This window comes from Salvia miltiorrhiza, chromosome 7 (genome assembly GCF_028751815.1).
Source record: "Salvia miltiorrhiza cultivar Shanhuang (shh) chromosome 7, IMPLAD_Smil_shh, whole genome shotgun sequence".
Taxonomy (NCBI): Eukaryota; Viridiplantae; Streptophyta; class Magnoliopsida; order Lamiales; family Lamiaceae; genus Salvia; species Salvia miltiorrhiza.
This window is the reverse complement of record NC_080393.1, coordinates 4,572,810-4,592,120: the sequence shown is the minus strand read 5'-3', so window position 1 is coordinate 4,592,120 and position 19,311 is coordinate 4,572,810. Positions and strand designations below refer to the sequence as shown.

The window sequence follows — 19,311 nt, the reverse complement described above, 5'->3', positions numbered from 1 at the left end:
AAAATATTTAGAATTTTTATATAATAATCAAATGATAATCAATTTTATAATTGTGTCTTCGTAATATTATAACTTATCTTAAATTATTGTAATTGTTTTTTAATAGATTATGGTGTAATAAAATTATTCACCATTGATTGTGGAAACTCTAAACAATTATAAGGGTGTTATTCTGGATTTTATTTAATTTAAGATTTATTTTAGAAGATAAAAAGATTTGAATTAGAGTCTCGATCTTAGAGCATTTATATTAGTTGGATCAATACTTGACTCGCCCATGCTCCTGGTCCACTCATGAGTCAAATGTTGCATTTGATTGGTTCATCATGTTGACTTATTTAAATTAATTTTGATTTTTGATTTTTGATTAATTAATTTTATAGAAATTACAAATAATTGAAATACACATTAATAAGAAAAATACATAAATTAAAAAACCAAACATAAATTTGACAACCATTTTTGCTATTTTTCTTAACTCCCCATCCGAAGAAGATGATGAAGAAAAAGAGTAGAATGAAGTCATTTTACTTTGCGGAAATCTAAGAGTAAAATAAAAATGAAGAATAAAAGATGGGAAAATGGCATATTTATAGATAAAAAAAATATCAGCTACTAGCTGCTATGTGCCATTGTCAGATTTTTTCAATTTTTTATTTTTATTTTTGTTTTTATTTTTATTTTGTTTTAAAAAAAAATTGGCGTATGTAAAACACGCACCTAATATTGTGAGCATTTGAGTCGGGCGCTTAAGGATGAGTCGCGCCTCAAGCCGGGCCATCCTACACCGACTGGCTCATCGCAAAGGCCGACTCAAGTCTACCTCTGAACTAGTCCGATACGGGTGCTCTTACGAATTTGAATTTGGCTCTTATTAGTCGATGGAGTTGAATCAGATCTAGATCCAACTGAATTTTTTTGAATCTGGATGTATATGAACTTGGAAAGATCGGGCTCAAAAATATTATTATTATTATTATTATTATTATTATTATTATTATTATTATTATTATTATTATTATTATTATTATTTCTTGGATTGGTGCAGCATCGGCATGAACATTATTATTGATTATTTCATATTTAGGGTATTTAATTTATTTAAACTTAAATTTAGGTGAGATTTTAATTTAGGTTTATTATAGTTCTTTTAATAGACTTTATTAATATAATAAAATTAATTAGAATTCATTATAATAGATGTGAATTGCCTGGGAACGGGTTTGACTTATCTTAAGATTGTGAATTTCAGTTTTGGTAAAACTTACCTGGCATTCTGATTTGCTCAAATTTATTACTGTAATTTTATGGAGAATTATGTGATTTACACTTTTAGAGAACCAGCAAAAGATCACTTATTTTGTTTACATGTCTGAATCAAATCACAAGTTATATTTTGAATATTTATATTAGATTACTTGGGTATTCTAGAAAACTTTTTTTGTTAGTTAATGCTTCAATCCAAAGTTAGTGAGACACGACCACATTCACACCATAACCTATATTTTTTTTTAATATACTTTAAATTGTATGTAGATTAATATATCCACGTTGGAAAGTTATGGTAAATATCTAACATTTCACGTTAATTTCAGGGCATCAAAAACTTTAATTAGGACGATAACAATATTTTTTTAATAATTAAATTGATAATATCTTTAGATTGATATTTTTAAGAATTCATTAAAATAATAGAACAATAAGTAAACCCTTTTGCCTACAACTTAAAAAATGTGACACCAACAATGTAGAGTACTATACATATTGAAAATAACTCAAATCGCATATTTTAATTAACCGAATTGAAATCAACGTGACAACAACCTCGGACTGGAATGTTTGTGCCACGTTAGTTATTGATAACCACACACGACAAGTAAAACGCATTTGGAAAACTAAGTTTGATAAAATCAGATTTATAGAAACATTAGTAAAATTCAAACTTGTTAGCCCTCAAAAAATCCAATCTACCACAAGATAGTCCCAAAGGAATTGTGCAACGTTATTTTATATTTGGTCAAATGTGACAATAATGTGGAAATTGTAAAAAAGTAAATGAATAATGCTTCTTTGGAATATAAAAGATATTACAAAGCTAGTGTAAAGTTATAATAAAAATTTAATTTTTCGTAAAAACAACTAACGTCGTACTTAATTTATAGAGTAATTATAATTTTTATAATTCTAAAATGAGGTTAATGCTGCTAAATCCTCTAACTATTTTCATTTTCGCGTTTTGCATCAAATTCAGAAAATCTGCCACAGTATATCTTAACCAAGCCTTGAATCGGCTTTTGCACTCTATGTAGTTTTTCGGCAAAATTGAAGTTGACTTGGCAGCCGAACTTATCTAAGTGTCCTGGAATTCCGATAATCAAAGCGACGTTGTTTTAACTCACGTTTCTTTGAAATTATTAGTCACAAAACGACGTCGTTTTCTTGCAATTAGAATTTGGAACCCTAATATTGTACACAAATTGGAATATTATCAAGTATAACTTAACCCATTTCCCAATTTCAGCGATGTATCAGATCGAGCCCTAGCCCTCTCTGTTCTCTTCGATTTCGGCCGCCGCCGCCTCTAAAAATCCGGCGACTTGCTCCATGTTCTCTTCAATTACAGCGATTCGCAGCCTTCTCCATCAATCATCATCAACCAAAATCACAAAATCAGATCCCCATCAAACGTGTATATCAAACCCTTTTCTGTTCTCTTCGATTTCGGCCGCCGCCAACTCTGAAAATCCCGCGTCTTGCTCCATGTTCTCTTCAATTACAACGATTCACAACCTTCTCCATCAATCATCATCCACCAAAATCACAAAATCAGATCCCTATCAAACGTGTATATCAGACCAATAAAGTCGATCCCCAAAGTTTCATTGGATTTGCTCAGGGTTTTCAGCCGCTGCAAGCCCCTGTTCTCAAATCATCATCCCCACCAAAAAAGCAAAACATGTATCTATCATGTAGACGTTATATTCCACCTAGTCATCAAAATTTTTTACACGTAGATTAAGTTAGGTCGTCGAATTTCTTCTCCGAATGCAAAAATCGATTCAAGGCTTAGTTGGGTTATACTGTGGCATATTTTCTGAATTTAATGCAAAACGCGAAAATGAAAATAGTTAGAGGATTTAGCGGCATTAACCCTTCTAAAATTATGTCTATTATGAAATTTGAAATCAGTATCATTGAAAGTGCATATACTTTATAAATTAACAGTAATTAATTTATATGTTAAATATAAGTGATTTATAATTTTATGTTAAATACTTTTTTATTTAATACTAGTATTTTCTAGAGGCTATTAGCTAAGTAAAGTAGCGAACTGGTGCGCCTATATAAATAATTAATTCTATGCCAGTCTAGGCAACACTATAGCATTAAATAACTCAAAAATAAAAAACACTACAACATTAACTAACGCCGAAATGAGTCCGGTGCGCTGGGCCAGGTTAAGTACATCTATAACTAATTAATTTATGAGTCACTCTGCCGTGCAATCGATTGCACCCTATAATTGATTTCTGAATGATACTATTTTAATATATAAATAATATTTAAAGATTTTCAAGTGCCATCTGTATATTGAAGTAGTGTTATTCGAAAATGTTCAAATGTTATTTCCCAAATAAAGTGGTGTCATTCTGACACCAGTTGTACGATGCAATCAGTTGCACATGAGAATTTATGTTAATTTATTGCGGTGCGAGAAATATCCCACTTGGAGAGGAGGAGATTATGTGTAATGCATGCTGTCAACATTTAGAAACGACAAACCATCTGCTTCTGTCGTATCCGAAGACTGAAAAGGTTTGGATTGGAATCCATTGGTGGTTGGGAATAAAAGCAGCGTGGCCTCAATCGGTTGAGACACACTTCGATTTGTTCACAAATCTTGACAAAGGAAAGGAAGGTCGACTTTTTCCTGCGACAGTATGGGTTTGTACCATTTGGTTGTTGTGGAAACGACGTAACGAGAGCAGATTTGAAGGCAAGAATTGGGAGATCAATGACGTGATCGAAGAAGTGAAAGTGAGGATTTGGAGTTGGAATAAGATTTTTGGACTACTTGCTAAAGAGATTAGCTCTCAATCTTGGTTCTCTTGTGAAACTCCTCTTGTTCTTGTGTAATTTGGCGGTAGAGGTACCAAATTCTATCCTAATAAATTCTTTTTTTCTGATGCAAAAAAAAAAAAAAAAAAAAAAGATAGAGATTTTAATTAATGAAATTGAAATGGTTAAAGTCCGGAAATCGCCAGTGGTGTATAATCGATACGCACAATCTAACGATAAGTATTGATCACTTTTTATTAACTTTTGTCTATCTTCTCTCAAAAAAAAAAAAAAAGACTTTTGTCTATCTCACTTTTTGTCAATATCTTAATTAGTACGTAGATTGATACTTTTTAGATTTGTGGTTCTTCTTGATTAGTTAATTTCACTAGCTTAAACAGTCATAGTCGTAAACTTTTACGCTCGTTTGGTTTAGATTTGTGGTTCTTCTTGATTAATTAATTTCACTACTTTCAATTCTTGATTAATTAATTTCACTACTTTAAACAGTCATAGTAGTAAGCTTTTAGGCTCGTTTAGTACGCTGTATGAGATAAAGCGTGATAGATTTGACTGAAATATTTTTTACTATATGTCATATTATTATCATATTTGGTATAATGCATAAAAATATATGTAAAATATAGTAATATATTGTTTGGTAAGATGTATTAAGATTATATAAAGTTAATAATAGTTGTAATTAAGATTTGTATTACGTATACCACCTACGAAGATGGTATACAAAATATCTCAAATAAGTATAATATTTTCGGACTTTTAATTTATAAAGGGTCGTGTGTTTCGTATTACTTCTTACCAAACAAGATATTACGGTGCCATATAAACTTCAAAAGCCATGTTTGAGTCTCAATTCCATACTATGAATAAAATGGACAAATTTACTATGAATTGAAAATTGAAAATTTAAATTATAATTATAATTATCTATAAATTCTGTGATATAATATATATCAATTAGCATAACCATATCTTCTACGAGGTGATCTTGGGTACATCCGGGTGTACCGTACAACTGAGTTGCACCTTCGCTTAGACTTTGATTCGTATCCTAATTTGAATCTATATCCAGACCCAAATCATATAAATAATATACTATTTTAGATACGGGTTAACCCGATTGTACGGTACACCCGGGTATACCCAAGATTCTTTGATCTTCTACTTTAATTTCCTACAAAAGAAAAGGGACAAAGTTTTTTAAATAAACAAAAAATTTAAAATTGAATGTTTTGGAACTAGATCATCCACGACGCATGTATATATACTTGGCTAGATTATTGGAATGTGCAGGGCTATCGACCATAGCATAAACCATTTATTTTGATTATTATGTGACGAGCGTGTACTATATATCAATCAGAAACCGTTGTTTCAAAAGTGGAAGCTTATGGCCGTCAGATCTACCAACCATTTAACCGGTAACAATAGCGACAACGAATTGGGAAATGTTGACCTAAAATATTAATGTGGCTGCGTTTTAAAAAAATAAATATTAGTGTGTTCGGCTATATTTGGATTTTTTTCTTCGTTGAATTTGTTTTTCATTTTCATCGATAGATTCGATGCTACAGTATTTGTGGTCTCCTGCATACGCGTCGTCGTGCAAGTCAATAATATCAAAATATGAACAAATATGCAAATTTAAAGATATTTATAAAGAGTTTGACGCAATTATAATACTAATTATACATAAAAGTTAGCAATTATTATGATAATTAATACCCTTCGATACGTGAATAATAAAATTGTGCGAAAAAAATGAGTTCGTATATTCATACACAAGTTTATTTTGAATTATTACACAAATACATGAATAAATTTTAATCGGTGCGATAACATCATCACTTTGCACTTGCAAGTTTTTATTTATTTATTTTCTATATCATTTTCATTAAGGGAAAATTAGTGAATTTATCCAATGAACATATAGATCACTCATGACGAAGCTCCCATGTGCATGTTATGAATCAAGATGTTGCAAAATTAGACTGGTTTTTAATTTCTAGAATTTAGATGTTTTTTTTATTTATCAAAACTCATAGTATAATATATTAAATACGATTTGATTGAAAACGAAAAAGAGAAAAACTTATCAACCCCTAAAAACGAGAAGATGCGAGTACGGGCTGAGTCTCGTTAAAATCTCTGTAAAAAAAATATATAAGCCCTTGCTAATGAAGGGAGCTTACTTTGTAATTTTTTATTACATGAAATTGATGTGAACGTAGATGGGCTGATGAAAACATTTAGAAAGTAGTAGCACTATTTAACAGTGTAATATTTGTTTTTAGGGGACATCAAACGGTGTGAACTCTTGTCATTAAATAGTGAAGTTTAGGGTTCAAATTTCATTACTTTTTTTCTCTCAAGTATAAAAAAACAATGCAATATTTTAGAAATTAATTCTTTATCTAAACTGATATATTTAGATAAAATTAAATTTCTGAGCTAATAGCTAGGCTAATTAAATGTCCCATGGGCTAATTTGATCAATGTGATGTGACTATATATATATACTCAAGTTAGAAGAAATACTAAAAGTATGTTTCTATGGTTATGATTTTAATACATTCTCATCCCTAATCATTTCATTAGTATCTAGAAGTACAATTTTCTTATGAATTGAACTCTTGTACGATCAAAATGTGTTGTGCAGATGAACAAATTAAATTGTCACTATTCTTCAAGATGTTCTCTTTTTCTCAGGGGCGTTGATTGATAAAATAGATGATTGAGTATTTTTATCCTCAAGGGTAGGATTATTTCAATCACACCCTTTTGATGTGATAAGAATCAAGCAAATCTAACTTAAATGATAAAAATAATCAAGGATATTGAGATATTCCAAAGTTTCAATCCAACAAAGTAAACAAGGGATTATCCTTAATTACTATTTTTATCTATCAATGCTAATTTCGAACTAAACCCTCTAAAGGTAAAATAATAATTACCATTTTTCTTATCGTCTCTCTCTATCCATTCGCATAATTGTTTTTGTCATTTTATACATCTGAATATCAAGAAAATAGATTCTAGAAAATACCGAGATGGTTTATGAAAGATAAATAGATTCTAGAAAAACCCGGTAATTATTTTTCAGAGATTCTACGTAAAGGACCCACAAAATTGATATTATTAATATACATTATAATTCCGAAAAAGAATACTTGTCTCTGAACAACTTTTGGAAGGTCATCAGTCATCTTATATTCCTTACAAAATGGCTTCACAAACGATTCAATTCAATTTTTTGAAATTATAACACTCTAGTTTCTTTCCACAACGAGTGACGTGTTTGCGACTGATCCAGAATTTATCATTAGAGAGGGAATTTGTTGAAGTATAGTGTTCGAGCCTTTTTTTTTTTAACTTTTCTTACAGTTCATTTTGATGTCCAAGTAAAATTTTAATGAAATTAGAATTACAATTCAGTCACTTAATATAATAGCCAATTGTTCGCATCAATTCCATTAATTCAACAATAAGTAAATTAAGCATATACCTCTATGCATTTTTTAAAAATTGTTTTATCTTGTGAAAAAATAAACTAATTTTTATTATTAAAAATTTATAATTTTATTATATTTTGATAATTGACTCAAATTCAACATTGATTCAATAACTAATTAAAAGCTAGGGGGCTTCGGCCCCCCCTCCCTTACCTCGAGAATGATATGTTTTAAAAATCATTGTACACATATTATAATTGCAGAAAACTGAAAGATTAATGTCTGAAAATCATACATGAGATTGTAAATTCGGTATTTTAGGTATAATAATAATAATAATACTAATAATAATAATTGAAGTGATTAAAAGAGGTAAGTGGGCATGCACGAGTAGTCTCATTGGACATGGAATGTCCACGCTAATATTGGTTAGTTGGCTAAGAAAAACTAACCTATGGTGCATGTGTTGTTTTCCTGTCCATACAAATTACTTGTACGAACTGAATTGATGTAAATCATGACTCATGAGTAAAAGGTATGACCCTTTTAAATGAATTTGAATAACATTCATAATTGGTACCTAGAAAATTGGCATGGTTTTCGACAAAAATATAAGTATGTATTTATATATGTTTTATTATTGTTTCCACAACCGACAAAAAAAGTACAGATAACGACAACGGGAGTTCATGCAATATGTTGCTATTAGAATTTAAAATCAATTAAGAGCACTGATATTATTATGGTTTTACACAAAATCTTGGGGACGCCTGAGTGTACCTTACAATCGGATTGACCCGTACCCAAAATAATATTATTTATATAGGTTGAGTCAGGATATGAGTTCAAATTAAAGTGCGGGTCAAAGTTTAACTGAAGGTATAACCCAATTACGGTACATTCGAGTGTATCCAAGACCACCTCTACGTTTTAAGGTTTCATAAATTATTAATAGTGCATTATGTTGAATTAATGAACTATTAAACGATATACATAATATACGAGGTATTTGAGTGTGTATCCTATGCATCAGTCACTTACTTTATATACTAGCAAAAAGAACGTACGTTGTACGTGTAATTAATGTTATTTTATTTGATAATTTATTATTTTAGAAAATCTATTAATTTATTATTTTTATTAGATAACTTATTGAATGGATATATTTATTTATAAGCCTTATCTAGCTATAGATATATATCACATAGATTTAGTGTAATATCTAATGAATTAATATATTCTTATAAATATATAATATGTAAAATAACCTTAAAATAAAATATATAATAAGAGTACAGTAGTCAATCCACAAGTTGTGCCTTGGGATGCCTTAGGCTTTTTTTCTATTAGTATATGTATATATATATATATATACTATATATTATGATAATAAAGATTATTCACACCTTAATACACAAATTTTGGTCCCCAATGGGACACCAAGCGGTGCGACCTCCTGTGTGTAAACAGTGAGATATCGGGTTCAAACCCCACTGCTCCCCCTCCCCAACTCCCCCAAGTCAAAAAAAAAAAAATACACAAATTTTGAGTTCATTTTAATTTTATACATAAATTTTAAGTGAAGTCAAAAAATAAACGAACTTATCGTCATTGTATTTTTACCTCAATTTTAGTCTCCAATTAAATTGAAACATGAGTAAAATCAAATGAGCTGACAAAGACGCGAAGAGAATGAAATGAGATGGCAATGTCAACACACACACGCAAAAACATATACAAATCATTTATGTCATTCACAACTTGCTTATTGTGTACGAGGCCGACGTCGGCGGCAACAAAAGTTTCTATTAACAACGTGAGACTTGATAACTAATATTTATGTAAGAATTATGGACATTTAAAAGTACATATAACTATTAATAATTAACTATATCATCAAATGTCACTCATTTTTATGACACACATAATAATTATCAAACTTCATGTCACTCACTAGTGAAATTTTCTTTTGTAGTGATCGTTCTTTGCATTGACTATTCTCAATGGATTTTTAAAATGCCGTGTCAAATTTAATTTGGACGTGTATATATATGAAACAGTGGTTAAATTACTACATATTCTTAAAATTTGAGTACTTTTATCTACTTAATTCAAAATTCGTGTGCAAAACTAAAATGAACATGAAAATCGTGTATTTAAATATCAATAATCATAATTAATAATAATAATTGATTAAATGATAGTTTAATAAAGAGTTAGTTAGTTTATGATACACAAACTTTGGTTTGGTTTTGATTTTATACGCCATCTTTAAATCTTATTTAAAAATACCAATTCGATTTTGTCCCATTGTATTAGCATTTTAACAAAAATGTCCCAACCTAAGGATAAGTGCATACAAGTACCCATCGTTTCAGGGTTTAGTCATTTTTGTCCCAGAAAAAAATTCCGGCACCGAAATGCCGGAATTCCATGTCACAATTCTTACGTGGCAAACTTTGCTGATGTGGCATTTATTTTTTTATTTAATTTTTTTGTTTTGTCCCATCGTATTATAATTTTAACAAAATTGTCCCAACGTATTATAGTTTTAACAAAAATGTCCCATCGTATTCAATTTCCTCATCTCAATTTAGAAAATCTGATATTTTTCTTGTTTATCATTTAGTGACAAACATACAACTTGAGATGCAATTGCTTCAAAATTTTCCATCAAAACATTTCAAGTATCTAAACATAATTACATCAAAATGGCTAAAATTGAGTCTGACAATACTCTCTTCTTCCTTTATATTGAAATAGTCTAATTGATGCCAAAACACAACACAAAATAAGAGTTTAAGGTGGTGTGGGGTTTTCAACTTGACTCTCTTGCATTCCCTGTGTGCTCCCTTCTCTGTCCTTCATTTAAATTTCTCTAATGAAGCCTCTATTATGTTGTACTCACTTACATATACATGCTTTTTAGGATCCTGGTACACGTCGTGCACATTTTGTTAGTGGATATGATGCGGCCGCAACAACTGTAAGACCTCCAAATAACATGAAGGACAGAGAATGGAGCACACGGGGAATGCAAGAGAGTCAAGTTGAAAACCTCACACCACCTTAAACTCTTATTTTGTTTTGTGTTTTGGCACTATTTCAATATAAAAGAAGAATGGAGTATTGTCAGACTCAATTTTAGCCATTTTGATATAATTATGTTTAGACACTTGAAATGTTTTGATGAAAATTTTTGAAACAATTGCATCTCAAGTTGTATGTTTGTCACTAAATGATAAACAAGAAAAATAACAAGTTTTCTAAATTGAGATGAGGAAATTGGATACGATGGGACATTTTTGTTAAAACTATAATACGTTGGGACATTTTTGTTAAAACTATAATACGATGGGACAAAATAAAAAAATTAAATAAAAAAATAAATGTCACGTCAACAAAGTTTGCCACGTAAGATTGTGACGTGGAATTCCAGCATTCCATGTCAGCACTCCGGTGTCAGAATTTTTTTTCTGGGACAAAATGACTAAATTATGAAACGATGAGTACTTGTATACACTTATCCTTAGGTTTGGACATTTTTATTAAAACGCTAATACGATATGACAAAATCGAATATTTACCCAAATTTAATTAACATGTCTTTGGATTTTCTTACATTTCTCAAATGGATCTGATACACTAACAAGGCAACACGTGACAAATAAAAATTATTGTGGAAAATTTAATAATTAAACCGACGTATTTTTATTATTAAACTTAAAAAATAGAATTATTTATTATATACCTCATCTCTCGCTCCCTAGTCATCAAAATTTAAAAATAAAAATCAAATCAAAATTAACCCTTATTCCGTTATTCGTCTCAGGTGCAACAAATCAAATCATAAAAATAAAAGTTGTGAGAAAATTCGAATAAAAGTTAAATTTGTGTATTTTAATTTAAAATAATATTTAATGATTTTCTGTACAAAACTAAAATCTAGCCAAAATTCTTGTATTTTAATGTAAATTAATGCACAGAAATGTTTAATTTTAACTATCTTACACTGTTTTCTAACCAGCTAATTACTTATTCCTATATATAGCGTTAGAGCATACCATGCATGCCTCTTTAGATTATTGATGTATATATAGCATGAAATAATCTAGCATATATACTCCTTTCAACACCTAAAAATATTATTATAGGAGGAAGTAACACAAGTTTTAATAAAAATGGTTGAATATATTATGAATTGAGAATGAGTTTCAACTTCAGGATAGTGTTAATAACGATAATTGATTGTATGATAAGAATGTGTTTAATTGATTGTAAAATTCTCATTAGAAAAAAGATGAATAATTAAGAAAAGATAAGGAAATATTATTTTTTTTCCTCCTTTTTTTCATCATATGTTTACTAGAGATGAAAAAATTATCATATACCTATACACTTGTTTACTTTGATGTAAATGGATGGATAAATTATTAAATTTATCATGTTTCCCTTATTAAATAAATTGCTGAAACTATATCTTAGTATCTCTCACGGGTAAAAGTGAAAATTTTAAAAATTAAAATGTTGAAAAATATTTTCACACCACTATCATATTTAAAAACTAACATGTAAAAATGGTGTCTAAGAAAATGAATGAAATGAAGCTGCCTGAGAAAATATTTCATCCTGCTAGAAGAAAATTTTCTATCATAATAAATATGTGAAAATGGTGAAAAAAAGGTTGAAAATATATGTATTCTCTTCTTTTTCATCAAATTAAACGGACCTTGAGTGAAAAATGGGTCCACTGTGTTGTAGAATAGTTAAATAACTCGATATATTGAGAATTATATGTTGTAAAGGAATATTTATATAAATGAAATATGACTATTTTTTGTGGACGTCCTAAAAAAAAGTTATAACTATTCTTTCAGGATCGAGTGAGTATATATTTTCTTTGGACGATCTGACTTATATGGTTGAATTGAATGGATGGAAATAAAAGTTGGAAATACTAATGACATTATATATTCAATCTCTTTTTATTGGACTGTGATTTAATTAGTAGAAGTGACCATTTATATAGATAATTAAGTCTGCAAGTGGCTAGGAATGGCGGCACAAATTCATCATCCGTACGTTTATTAGGTAAATGGATTTAAACTCCTAATCCATAGCATCTATAATTAGATTTTAAATTTAATAATTATTCTACTTTTTTTTTTTAGAATTACGAGAGGAATTAATAATTATTCTATTTGTTTTGGAAAATTTCCAAGGTTGGAATTTATACAAGTTGTTCTGCTAAAACGACTTTTACTGAATGGGCGACTTAAATGCGACCACCCATAAATTTTTTAGCTAAAAGCCTAAAGTATTAATGAGCTTCTTCAATTAGAATCTCCGGCTTCCTCCCTCTAGTGTAGAAATGTAAAAACTATGCTTATTTTTATATATATAATTATATTTTTAATATTCATGTTTTTCTATACCTATAATAACGTAGGGTTAATTGTCTATAAATTACTAACTTTTATCAAATTTTAGTTTCATACAAACTTCAAAGTTTAATATCATAACTGCTGATCATCTAACAATTACAAAAAGCTATTCACACTCAATATTTGCAAAAATATCATCTCACAAACTATTTATTAATCGTTTAACAAATCAATTTTGATGAGTCCATTTCTTTACTCTGTACATATTTACCAACCAATTATTAAAATTCATACCTTCCAAACCACATCATACTTTGTGATGAACGAAAGGAAATTATTTATATAAAACAAAATTAATATAATAATGATTCTCTTCATGATGTACAACCGTGCATCATATAAAGATTAATGTTCCAACTAATTAGTTCAAGTTCTTAAGCTAGAAAAATCAATATAATAATGATTTTATTTTTAATAAGTTTTTCACTCACAAAATGGGATCCATATTTTACTCATAACATACATAATCATTTTATTAAAACTCGTGTCATTTAGAAGTGAGATCATAAATTATGGACGAATGCAGTATATGGTAAAAATCATTTTGAACCAACCCTTAAAACCTAAATATAGTACTCCTTCCACCCCCCATATTTGTGCATACATTTTTTTTTGGGTATGTCCCTCAAATTTATGCATATTCACACACATATTTTTTTATAGTTTTACCTTTGTAACTTACACTATTTACTTACAATAATCTTAACAATACCATTTATGTGAGAGACTTTCTTCACTATCAATACTTTAATCTCTAAACAACTTTTCATTAAAACTCGTGTCGGAAGCACATACACATATTTATGAGGGACAGAGGGATTATATATATGCTTAGGATCAGTCAACTCAATTTTTCTTTATTTTAGGCAAATATAGATTAGGCTACGTTGGATGAGATCTAGTGTCTCACAATTTTATGTGTGCCACTATGTCTCATTCTTATAACTATTATTTTAATGATATTTTTTATAGAAATAAAATTTGTTATAATATTATGAACTATACTTAACTTTTATTTAAAAAAATTAAAATTTTAAAAAATTATATACCATAACTTTTAATTTACCAATCAATATCATCTAATAAAAGTGAAAATAGATAATAAAAAATAATTATGGCCTCAATTAGATGGAATAAACCCTAGTTACTAAACATAAAATTAAACTAAAGCATATAAAAAAAAGTTGAAATGGGAGAAAAATATATAAATAAATAAATAAAATTAAAAATAAAATAGAAAGTGGGATATCAAATGTGGTACACTGATTCTCAATGCAGGTTGCGGGTTAACAATGTCATTTAACTTTTGATTTGTAATTATGGGATTAACAAATCGTATTACTTAAAAATATTAATCAATATTAATTCAAATTAAACAATAACTACAGAAGAAATATATTTATCTAAAACTTCAAATATTTATTAGAAATTAAATAATCATGAGTTTGAGGTTGTTTCGATTGAAACTTTTTAAAACAACTTATAAGTCGTTTAGCAGCTTATAAACTTTTTCAAAGTGTTCGGCAAAATTTTAAACTCATCAAGAGCTTATAAGCTGTAAAAATAAGCTTTAAAAACTTATAAGTTCTCCAAATAATAAGTTCCTATCCCAACTTATTTTTCATTATCTTATAAGCAACACCAATTTTGCAAAAATAACTCAATTATGATTTTTTATTTTCATCATATATCATTCTAATTTTATCTTTGTTCGATTTTCTCTCTCTAACTAAAAATTGTCTTTCTAGCTTATAAGTTCTCAAAGTGTTGGGATAATTAAACTTATAAACTCTTAAAAAACTACTCTTATAAGCTATTGAAATATCTTATAAGCTCTTTAGAATAAACTTAACCAGGCATCCTCCTAATTAACATAAGTTTTATACAAACATATGATTTTTTGATCAGTTGACTTCTTAGGGTATGGCTGGTATGCAAGAATTGAATGAGAATGAAATGGTGATTCCTGCGTCCATTTCCAATCCTATGGCTGGTATAGTCTTTGTGATGGGAATCGCCATTCCCGATGTATTGCTTATTCCCATGCATATGGGATTAGCCATTCCACCCCTCCCTATGGTATTGTGTATTCCCACAGATATGGTATTACTCAAAAATAAAAGTTTATTTATTTTTAATAATAATAATAATAATAATAATAATAATAATAATAATAATAATAATAATAATAATAATAATAATAATTGTAAAAAATAGAATAATTTTAATAATAATAAAAGATTATTAATAATATAATATAATAAATAATAAAATGTAACAAATAATAATTAAAAATTATATAAAATAATGATAAATAATACTCCCTCCGTCCCACGAATCTTGACACGTTTTCTATTTTGGGCCGTCCCACGAAACTTGATACGTTTCCATTTTGGGTAATAATTATTACATTCTCTCTCCTACTTTATCACTTATAATACATTCTCCTACTTTATCACTTTAATACATTCTCTCTCCTACTTTATCACTTTTAATACATTCTCTCTCATACTTTATCACTTATATTTTATTAACTACACACTTAAAACACTAATCTACAACTCCTTAATTCCTGTGCTGAATCCAAACGTATCAAGATTCGTGGGACGGAAGGAGTAATAATAATAATAAAATATAACAAATAATAATTAATAATAATAATAATAATTAAAAATATAACAATTAATAATTATAAAATAATGATAAATAATAATAATAATAATAATAATAATAATAATAATAATTTATTATTATTATTGTAAGATTACTCAAAAATAAAAAAAAAATTATTTATTTTAAATTAAATAATAATAATAATAATAATAATAATAAAATAATACTCCTAGTAGTTATTATTATTATATAATAAAATGTAACAAGTAATAGGTATAAATTATAAATTATTATTATTATTATTATTATTATTATTATTATTATTATTATTATTATTATTATTATTATTATTATTGTGTTAATTTTATTTCATTCCTATCCATTCATTCCTTATAAATACAAATCATGGGAATACTACATTTCATTCCATTCCATACTGTCATTTCATTCCAAAATCTATTCCATTCCCTTCTAATTTCATTTATGCATACCGGCCATCACCTTAGTGTCAATCAAACTCGAATCGTATCACTAGTTTTCAAAATTTTATGAATTCATATTTTCCTATACGTATACAGTACTGCTACGTATTTCCATTCCCATAAAAGAAATTCACAGCAACGTAACGTCAATAAAGTTAGGTACAAATGCTGAAAGGAAGACACAAAAACACATGAAGTTAAAACTCAACTTAATTGCCATCTCTTTCCAAACCCCTCAAAATTATTACGCAGTGCATGTGCTAAAGGCATTTTAAAGATTCTCTAATTCAATTTTTTTGGTCTTAATCATTAATCACTTTACAAACTTAAAATCTTTAATCTTAAATATTAATTATAATCTTATTAGACCAACACACGCACATTCACTACAAATTTTTTGTTATCTTTAGCGTTACTCATACCACACAGTAATTAAAAAAGAAAAAAAAAGATTATTATTAACTTAAACTAAAATGACAAACAATTATTGAAATTATGACCGACATAACATTAATACTAGAAACCTAATTTCTAGTGAAAAATTTGGTGCCAAAAGATACAAGTCACGTGGATGGTCCGATGTCTCGTGCCACACTACTCCTTACTTGTTGCGACTCAACTAGCAAGGGGTTACTACCACACGTGATCCCAGCTACCCAACCACAACTCATATATATAAGCCCCCATATCCCCCTAACTCTTTCCCATCAACTAAAATCCAAATTCAATTAATTTGTCACACACACCTCCCATCGCCTCCTCCGCAACCGATACTTTTTCCGGCGAAACAAGAATGGTGACCGTGGAGGAGATCCGCCGTGCCCAGCGCGCCGAGGGCCCCGCCACCGTGCTCGCCATCGGCACCGCCACCCCGCTTAATTGCGTCGACCAGAGCACCTATCCGGATTACTACTTCCGCATCACCAACAGCGAGCATAAGACCGAACTCAAAGAGAAATTCAAGCGCATGTGTATGATTTCCTATTTCTTTTTTTCTTTTTTTGGTGTGTGTGTCTGATATTTTCTGTTGCACTACCTTTGATAGATAAGAATTTCATCAAAGTGTTCTCTTTTGGCAATTTTGTACGAGTACATCCTATTTTTTGAGTTATTTACCATATCTTTGAGTTGTTAATTCACCATAATATTCCCCCTAGTAGTTTTCTTTCCAATCTAAGAAAAAGATAACGCACTAATATAATTGCATAGAGTATACACATGCAATCTAGCGAAAAAAAAAAAAACCTTCATACGCAATCAAAACCACCATGTTCCCATTTCGCTTCTCAATTTTAAATTTCCGTCACAGTCCCCACAAAATCCCTAATTTTATTTAACAAATTCTCTCCAAGCGTCTTATTTTAAAAAGAGGTGGTCTTGGGTACACCCGGGTGTACCGTACAACTGGGTCACACATTCACTTAAACTTTGACTCGCACTCTGATTTGAACCCATATCCTGACCCAACTCATATAAATAACACTATTTTGGGTATGGGTCAACCCGGTTGTACGGTACACCCAGATGTACCCAAGATTTTGTGTTTTAAAAATTAAAGAAATTCGAATGATTATACTTTAGTGTCTAATTATTTTAGAACAATTGAAAATCGTCAAATTATGAGTATTTTGTGCGGATGATTGAAAAATAAAAGTTTGTGATGTGCAGGTGAAAAGTCGATGATCAAGAAACGTTACATGCACCTGACGGAGGAGTACCTGAAGGAGAACCCGAGCGTGACGGAGTACATGGCGCCGTCGCTGGACCTGCGGCAAGACATCGTGGTGGTGGAGGTCCCGAAGCTGGGGAAGGAGGCGGCGCAGAAGGCGATCAAGGAGTGGGGGCAGCCCAAGTCGAAGATCACCCACCTCGTCTTCTGCACCACCAGCGGCGTCGACATGCCCGGCGCCGACTACCAGCTCACCAAGCTCCTCGGCCTCCGCCCCTCCGTCAAGCGCTTCATGATGTACCAGCAGGGCTGCTTCGCCGGCGGCACGGTGCTCCGCATGGCCAAGGACCTCGCCGAGAACAACGCCGGCGCTAGGGTTCTGGTCGTCTGCTCCGAGATCACCGCCGTCACCTTCCGCGGCCCCAGCGACGGCCATCTCGACAGCCTCGTCGGCCAGGCCCTATTCGGCGACGGCGCCGCCGCAGTCATCGTCGGATCCGACCCCGTCGTGGGAGTCGAGCGCCCCCTCTTCGAGCTCGTGTCGGCCGCGCAAACCATCCTCCCCGACAGCGACGGCGCCATCGACGGGCATCTCCGCGAGGTGGGGCTGACGTTCCACCTCCTGAAAGACGTGCCGGGGCTCATCTCCAAGAACATCGAGAAAAGCCTGAAAGAGGCGTTCGGGCCGTTGGGGATAACGGATTGGAACTCCATATTCTGGATCGCGCACCCCGGTGGGCCCGCGATTCTGGACCAGGTGGAGTCCAAGCTGGGGCTGGAGGCCGAGAAGCTGCGCTCCACGCGGCACGTGCTGAGCGAGTACGGCAACATGTCCAGCGCCTGCGTGCTGTTCATACTCGACGAGATGCGGAAGGCCTCCTCCAAGGAGGGGCTAACCACCACGGGAGAGGGCTTGGAATGGGGGGTGCTCTTCGGGTTCGGGCCGGGCCTCACGGTCGAGACGGTCGTGCTGCACAGCGTCAACATCAATTGAAGTGGACCGGATCGTACTTACTGCCCGGCCCGGCCTGGCCCGGCCCCCCGACCGTTTGAATTTATTTTATTACTATTACTATTAATATTACTATTACTATTGCTATTATTATTATTGTTAATTGGGTGTTATGTTATCCAAGAAAATGGTATGTGGGGTTCTCGAACCATAAATCAAGTTGTTGTGCGAAGACATGTTAATTATGTTTGTCTATTATGAATGACCAATCGTTTCGATGTGCATTATGTAAGTTTGTAAATTTTTCTTTAAATAAGACATATCAGTATAGCATCAATATTGTTTAATTTCGAACTGAGTCATGTTTGTTAATTAAATACTTGTACAAGTAATATTTATTGAGATTCGAGTTAGATTGATAAAATGAAACTGTTATGTTTCTGAAAGAAATGAAGTTTAATTATGTGACTGGAGTACAGTAGGGGCTGAGGAAATTTCTTATGGACAAATTTCGTATAATTTACGGCAATTATAGTAGAATACACACTATCAGAAAATGTGATCAACAAGGTTAACGATCAACTTGATCGATCGTTATTCATATGGTACGTCATTCCGA

At 31.0% G+C, this 19,311-nt stretch overlaps 1 protein-coding gene across 1 annotated transcript; it reads left to right on the top strand.

Annotated features, from left to right (window-relative positions):
- Positions 1 to 16,758: 16,758 nt before the first annotated feature.
- LOC130991858 (chalcone synthase) lies at positions 16,759 to 19,039 on the top strand. The gene is made up of 2 exons (XM_057916274.1): positions 16,759 to 17,042; positions 17,740 to 19,039. The coding sequence occupies exons 1-2, from the start codon at positions 16,865 to 16,867 to the stop codon at positions 18,732 to 18,734; spliced, it is 1,173 nt and encodes a 390-aa protein (XP_057772257.1). The 5' UTR covers positions 16,759 to 16,864; the 3' UTR covers positions 18,735 to 19,039.
- Positions 19,040 to 19,311: the final 272 nt, after the last annotated feature.

Bases quoted from the DNA above. Each gene is read 5' to 3' on its own strand.
- LOC130991858 (XM_057916274.1), top strand. From the start codon at position 16,865: ATGGTGACCGTGGAGGAGATCCGCCGTGCCCAGCGCGCCGAGGGCCCC. The intron at 17,043-17,739 runs GTATGATTTCCT...TGTGATGTGCAG, and splicing joins AGAGAAATTCAAGCGCATGT to GTGAAAAGTCGATGATCAAG.